A 7,568-nucleotide genomic window follows, 5' to 3' on the forward strand; every position below is an offset into this window, starting at 1 on the left:
TTGTTGCCCAAAAAGTGTTGTAATTCGAGCTGAAAGAGGTTGGATAGCATATTTATATCAACACACATCACACAACCTCATAGCAAGACCTATGAATTAATAAATTACAAACTATTAATGGAAGCCGAATGAATTTATCTGCATTATTCATCGTAGTGGTTCTGCATGGTCCTCATCTGGTACCATGGTTGCAGAATTTATCATATTACCTGGTTTGACTCAGAGGTACCACATGTATAGATTTCAACATGCATTGTTTGAAAGAATTCTCCTAAACTGCAATGTAATCGACGCAAAGGGCAAGTCAAATAAAAAAAATTATTGATAATAATATGTTCTCTGCGCCCCCACTAGTCCAAACGCAGGATTCTGGTTAATATGCATTTGTCAAATACTGTATGAATTAAGCAACAAAGTTTACCCATTCATTGCCATCTCGACGAGGAGCCATTTTACCACTTGCTGTCGACTAAAAATGACATCACAGTGCCTATGGGCTTAGGTAAACGCCAATCATTACTCACCTGTTTTCTGGGTTTGGTCATGTGACTGAGCCTATTAGTGGCAAAATGGCCGCCTTTACATGGGTAAACACGTGTGGATTTTGCTGCTCAATTCATAATTCACAAACGCAATATGAATCAGAATGCAGTGTTGAGTCGTGGTTTGGACTAGGAAACATTTTTGAGTTGACACCGGTCCCTGGTGGTAACTTTTCCAATACCCATGCATCAACACAGAGATAGAACACACTACCAATCAGAGCAAAGCTTATTTCTACATATCAAATACTCATGAGAACTGTTTCATGTGCCAAAAAGGGCACCCTATGCATTTCCAATACAAATTAATTGTCTTCCAAAGTCGATAAAAGGTGTTTAAAAAAATAGGTGTGACCTGAGAATTTTTTTTTCTTGACTTACTTCTATGATAGTTACATTTTGAATGTTTGGAAAGGTTCTGTTTCAGTTCTCACAATTCTTACATTAACATCAGATGAAGAAACATGCGGTACGTGCATAGAAAAATCAGCAATTTTCACTTCTCTATCAATTTGCCTTACTTCCTGAGGCAGAGAGACAAGAGGATGTCGGACATTTACGTCGACAAGATTTTTTCCAAGGCTGTAATATATCCTGTTGCGAAGAACAGAGAGATGAGGCACAATCATGGAGACTTGTCGAGTAATTGCTGGGAGTCACTGAGAATACATTAGTGACCAAAGTGAATTTATGTATCGTCAAAGGAGGGAGGGAGGGATGGTAGGCGGTGCTCCAGGCACCCAAGAACAGCCTGTGCAACAGTGGGAATAGAGATTGGGGGAATAGGAGAGTGAGGGGTTAAGTGCTTGTAAGTGTGCCTGGCATCATACAGAAACGGTCCAAGTGCTAGAGAGAATGCTAGGGAGTGAGATGCTGGAAAAGGATGTAAAAGGGCGAGGCATCTGCATGACTGTGTCTGGACACACGGATGTCACCCGCAACCATGCTGAGCCCCAAGATAAAACAGGTTCGCCGAGGTAAGATTTATTTCTTTTTTCTGTACATAGTGTCACTATTTTCATTGATAGATTATTCACTCTACCTTATGTGACAAATTCACGGACAGTTGACATGATGGTGAAAGGTGATGCAATCTCTCATCTCTCGATGACCTCCCTCCCTTCTTTATATGTTAATGATATTTGAAATAATTCCTTTTGAGATAAATATGGCTGCAGGTGAGTCATTGTGTTATTGTAGCTGCTACAGGGAGGTGATGCGGGTTGAAATCTTTCATTGGGTGGAGTGTGGGAGTTGCAACACCTGCATCCCCTCCAGGTGCAATGCCTGTTGGTCCCGTGTGAAACCAGTGCCCTATGTGGAAGAACATTAATCCAAAATTTCATGGTGATATCTCTGCTGGTGCTGCACTAGTTTCCTGAGTGTTGTGGTTATTATATATGCCTCAAATGCAAAAGATTGCTGTTTGGGGAAAAAAAAATATGACCATCTTTCTCTTTTGGTGATTATGTAATGAATATGTCTTGACGAGTACTTCAATTTTCTTGTGTGGTTTTAATCCTAAAACAGCACGTTCTAAGAGCATGGTCTTAGGAGATTTGTCTGGGGTCTCCAGGCCTTGCTCTCCTCTTGACCGGGAGAAAGTGCTGAAGGCAGGCTGGCTGAAGCGACGGCGCATTATCATGAAAAACTGGCAACTACGGTGGTTTGTCCTCAAGGCTGACATTTTGTATTTCTACAAAGACCAGAATGAAACCAAGGAACAGGTAATATGCAAGCGTTTATCACCTGGAAAGTCGTTTTTCTTTTTGAGTCCCTATATACACAAAATTTGTAGGGATTTTTTTTTGTTCTTATGGCGCCTTGCTTCTAAGGAAAGTCAATTGTAGCTCAGGTGTTTCAGGAGTCCTGACTCAGGAAGTGGTGATGGCTTGATTTGAAGATATCGAGCAGCTCTCTCTTAAAACTACTTGTTCCCTCTGCTGCAGGGACTTCGACATTTCTTTGTCGCAACTCAATAATTGATAACATAGCCTAGTGAAAAAATCTTGATTGGCTCTTGAATATCACGAGTATAAAATCCGTCAACCTTGCATTTGTCATACCAGTGCGTTCCTTCTCCCCATTTTTTAAACAGGGTTGCATTCATCTCAAAGGCACCCAGGTGAATGAGCTGACCACCAATCAAGATGATTCAGGCCGTCATTTATTTGAAATTGTTCCAGGTGGGTTGGCGGACTCGTCGAAATGTATGATAAAGCGTTGGTAATTATAATTGTTAATTTTGCTGCTATTTTGCTTGTTCAGTTAGAGAAACATTGTCTGGTTTGAGTCTGAACAACTGCACTATGAGTATACAAACACAACATACATACATACATCTAGCTAGCTAGCTAGCTAGCTACCACCCAAAATATACTTCAATGTCATTAAAGGTTACTGTATCAAAATGTCAAACTAAAATGTCAGACCAGAGGCTGTCCAGGGGTGACTAAGAGGAATGACGAGACACTGCAGTGATGCAATTTTGCAGTGTACTACAGGGAAGCTGGAGCTAATCACGGTATCATCACTATATTTAAAAATGATATTCTATGATTTATATTTTCAGGAGGTGATGCAGAACGCGATCGCAACCATGAATCGTTCTTGCTGATGGCTAACTCCGAGAGCGACTTGGAGGAATGGGTCAGAGCGATACACAGAGCAATATGGGCCCCACTTGGAGGAGGTGAGATTTCAAAAGTAATTGTCTATTCCTTCCCAACTTGTATCTCCGCACAGTCATCTCCACTCAGAGGTCATAAGCATACACAAAATCGAGAGTCATTTTTTAAAAGAGATGCTCCACCTTCCAATCGTGTCCAAATATACTTAAGAAAATGTATTCTCTCAAGAGCCTTTGATATGCTGCTGTAGGTATCTTCGGCCAGCACTTAGAGGAGACTATGCTTAATGAGGCACAGTGTGGTCCGCAACGAAGGGTGCCGGCGCTGGTTGAGCGGTGCGCGTGCTTCATACGTGACCACGGCCTTCGAGAAGAAGGCCTTTTCAGGGCCCCAGGCCAGACCAGTCATGTTAGAGAACTGCAGGATGCGTTTGACCGTGGTGAGAGTCTGTTGTTTGACAGGTGAGTCAACGGGACTGAACACAGCATCTGCCATGAACCTGTGTTGACTCACTACTCTCTGCGCCTTTCAGTAGCACTGACGTCCACACGGTGGCGTCACTCCTGAAGCTTTATTTACGGGAGCTGCCGGAGCCGGTCATCCCTTTCACCAAGTATGCACAGTTTCTCTCTTGTGCATTGCTACTCAACAAGGACAGAGAAATGGTAAATCAATAAATTGGGAGATAAATACATCAATCAATGAGCCATGTGACTCATACATACAGGACAGTGCTGCATTGACTTACAATGTCCCCATTGCACGGTGGATAAGCAGTTAGCAAGTACCCCTCACAGTTCTGAGGTTGGGGGGTTCAATCGAATACAAGCAGATATGAGTCTCGTCTGAAACTCAAAATGTTCGACTAAAGCAACCGATCGAAGGTTGTAACTCTAAAACTGAAAATCAAGTTACCACTGGGGCGGCTTAGTGCTTAGTGCGTCGACCTCACAGTGCAGAGGTACCGGGTTCAAGTCCAGCTTCGGCCTCCCTGTGTGGAGTTTGCATGTTCTCCCCAGGCCTGTGTGGGTTTTCTCCAGGTACTCCGGTTTCCTCCCACATTCCAAAAACATGCATGGCAGGCTGATTGAACACTCCAAATTGTCCCTAGGTGTGAGTGTGAGCGCGAATGGTTGTTCGTCTCTGTGTGCCCTGCGATTGGCTGGCAACCGGTTCAGGGTGTCCCCTGCCTACTGCCCGAAGACGGCTGGGATAGGCTCCAGCACCACCTGCGACTCTTGTGAGGATAAGCGGATCGGAATATGGATGGATGGATGGAAGTCACCACTGTACATATTAATAACACTTCTTTTTTTCCAAGGGTATCATAGCGCTTGGCAAGCAGGTGAAATCACTTCCCAAGGTCAACCACAACCTTCTTGAATACATCTGTCGGTAAGTCATATGGTGACGCTGCGTGTGTCGCCGTCATTCATAATTCACTATCTGATGTGAGAAATGTGTCATTCATCACGCCCGCGCGCACATCGTCTGTGGAAGCGGCAGTACATCAATTGTGGATGTGCATTACAACACGTCTGCGCTGGGCCCACACGCCTGTCAGTCGCATGACTCAGCTTCTCATCATGAGTCAGAATTTCAGGCACACTGTTCAATGTCAAATTTCAAAATGCCGCATGAGTCTCTGGTTCCCTCCTGCGTGCTCAGGTTTCTCGATGAAGTCCAGTCTCATTCCGATGCCAATAAGATGAACGTCCAGAACCTCGCCACTGTATTCGGCCCAAACGTGCTTCGACCCAGAGTGGAGGATCCCGTTACCATGATGGAGGGTTGGTGACAGTGCCGCAACAGTAAAATCCAAACATCCACGTCAATTCTCTCACGCTAATGCTAACTCCTTTTTAACCGAAAACAGCAAGTTCTCAGGTGCAACAGCTGATGACTGTGCTGATCAGTGAAAATGCCAGACTTTACCAGCTGGAAAACACTGATACTATGATCGAGAATTCTTTGCTGCATCAAAATGATTCCATCCATAGAGGCAAAGTGGAATGGCTTAAACAAGAGCCCGCCGAATATCCAGTGGAATCTAACACAGGTGCGGAAATACCTCAAAAAACTCCTCAACCTTGTACACCCTCGAAGGACAATAAGCTTACACCATCCATCACTACCTCTGAGCCCGATGAAAGTGTTCTAGTGAAGAGTAAGGCAGAGGAGAATGGGGTCGGTCACCCAAATCACAAAGAAGAGGCCAGCGCTAGCCCCGCTAAGCAGGCCAGAGTCCTCTCTGCATGGAAGTGCTCTTTTAAGGGCAGTTCCGTGGGGCCGAGGGGAAACATCGGGGGATCAGCGGGGGACGTGTCAGCAACAGGTGCTGGTAACTGGTTGATGAATGGCCTGTCGTCCCTCCGAGCACACAGGCGCACCACCTCATCTGGCACAAAACTAAAAGACTCTGCTCCATCGCTGAAGGATTCGACCCTGTCGCTGAAAGAGACCATAGCGAGAGACGCCGAGAAGGACGCCTCTTGGGCGCCGCCCTCTCAGAGAGCCCTTCACCAGTCGCATCGATTGTCCGCCTATGATAATGTCGCTCCCTCCACACTAAGCTTACCGGCTCAAACCTCTTTAATCTGGACTGCTTTTGATATCTCACTGGCTGAGCCGGAAGACGCCCAAAACACAGTGCGTGACGGTACATCACCTCCAGATCATGAGCCAAGTACTGCTCAGAATGACGTTCTAACAAACATAGTATTAGAGTTACAAGAAGAACTGAAGACACAGAGAATCACCTTTGAATGCAGCGCTCGCAAGTAAGATGACCTTCATTTCCTGATCTTAATCTGCGATTGCCCATTACGGCTAAACAATCTCGCATTCGTCTCCTATTTAAGGTTGGAGGAGAACTGCCGTAAGCACCAGGCCCAAATAAACAAACTTGAGGAGGAGCTCGACCATGAGAGAAAGCGGTTCGACATGTTGGAGATCCGATTCAGGAACTCGGAACGCGCACGCCAAGATGCAGAGAACCGCAACGTGCTACTCCAAAGGGAGATGGAAGACTTCTTTAAAACTCTAGAAGACTTGACAACAAAGCCCAACTAGACCGGAACAATTTATCATCATCATCTGGTTTTAGCCAAGGTCAACACCTTGAAAAGCAGTTTCTCGACGCTCATCAATTGCTATATAGAAGTCGAGTGTCAATTCATACGGCTTAGAGCTTTGCCAAGGCCAAACATTTTGCATAGTTAGGAGGCAAATTCCTGGTTAACATGACAAAAACAGACAGGCGGTGCTATTATGATTGCGGATGGTTGACAGTTCTATCGGTGCCAACGTGTCAAATCTGCACTTTTATCCAGAGTCTCACCAAAATGTTATGGGGTCTTTCTTGCCCGATGCTCGGCCTGTTTTTGTGGAACTACTTCTTTGAAATCTGTCACTTGGATCCATCCTTATATTTACTGTTAAAACAAAGCTATGAGTGGCTTTCGCACAGTGCCGTTTGCCTACAGTGACCAACTATATTAGGGTGCCAAAAATGTATTACCTCTGGACAATTCAATTCTTTTTTTTTTTTTAAGCATTGTTGCATAACTTATACAGTGTCTTCCCTTTTGGGAGAGCACCAGGGCTGGACTGGCACAAAAAAATTGGTCCTGGCATTTTGGCTCAGACCGACCTGCAAGCAGAAATGTACGCACAATGACTGTGGATGGTTTGACAAACAACAAATTCTCAGTCGTGTTGTTTGCTTGCTATGGTGTGAAAATAATGGATATAATTGACACCGGGTCAATTCTAAAGACAGATTCTTATACAATTTGCATTCAGACATTCCTCCTGATCATCCCTGGCTACCACATAGCTCTGCCACTCATATCGATGGGTTCAGTTTTACCATCTATATTGGAAATGGATCCCTGGGCTGCTTCCTCTATAAATTGCGGGCCGATCGTCTGGGGAAAAAAAAAAAATAGAGGAAAATAATTAAATAGCAGCACATCGGTCCCAAAGGATGCCGGCCCACCAAGCATCTGCCACATGGCCAGTCCAGCCCTGGAGATCACCATAAAAACAATAAGAATTAGCTTTATTCATGACAGATATCCTTAACCATTCACACACATCCATCCGTCCATTTTCTATGCCGCTTGTAGAAAACAATCAGGCTGATGGGAGCTTGAGCCTATCGCAGCTGACTTTGGGCAATAGGCATGATATCCATTTTCTATGCCGCTTGTCCTAATCAGGCTGACGGGAGCTTTAGCCTATCGCAGCTGACTTTGGGCAATAGGCATGATGAACTGGTTGCCATCCAAGAGAACGAGCTACCCTTCACACCTATTGACAATTTAGTCTTCAATGAACCCAAACTGCATGTTTTTGGAATGTGGGAAGTGGCTGGAGAAAAGTCACACACGCA

At 44.7% G+C, this 7,568-nt stretch overlaps 1 protein-coding gene across 3 annotated transcripts; it reads left to right on the plus strand.

Annotated features, from left to right (window-relative positions):
* Positions 1-919: 919 nt before the first annotated feature.
* arhgap22a (Rho GTPase activating protein 22a) lies at positions 920-6,839 on the plus strand. Of its 3 annotated transcripts, none has more exons than XM_019864603.1 (10): positions 920-1,519; positions 2,119-2,269; positions 2,641-2,728; positions 3,115-3,234; positions 3,423-3,633; positions 3,705-3,837; positions 4,494-4,567; positions 4,841-4,962; positions 5,049-5,952; positions 6,034-6,839. In XM_019864603.1, exons 1-10 carry the CDS (start codon positions 1,398-1,400, stop codon positions 6,242-6,244), a joined length of 2,136 nt encoding a protein of 711 aa, XP_019720162.1. In that variant the 5' UTR covers positions 920-1,397; the 3' UTR covers positions 6,245-6,839. The 3 variants fall into 3 exon arrangements, with proteins under 3 accessions (XP_019720162.1, XP_019720163.1, XP_019720165.1); XM_019864604.1 differs by having other exon boundaries at positions 3,708-3,837; XM_019864606.1 differs by having other exon boundaries at positions 1,406-1,519; positions 2,073-2,269.
* The last annotated feature ends 729 nt before the right edge of the window (positions 6,840-7,568 follow it).

The sequence above is a fragment of the Hippocampus comes genome, unplaced genomic scaffold, assembly GCF_001891065.2.
Source record: "Hippocampus comes isolate QL1 unplaced genomic scaffold, H_comes_QL1_v1.1 scaffold108, whole genome shotgun sequence".
NCBI lineage: Eukaryota > Metazoa > Chordata > Actinopteri > Syngnathiformes > Syngnathidae > Hippocampus > Hippocampus comes.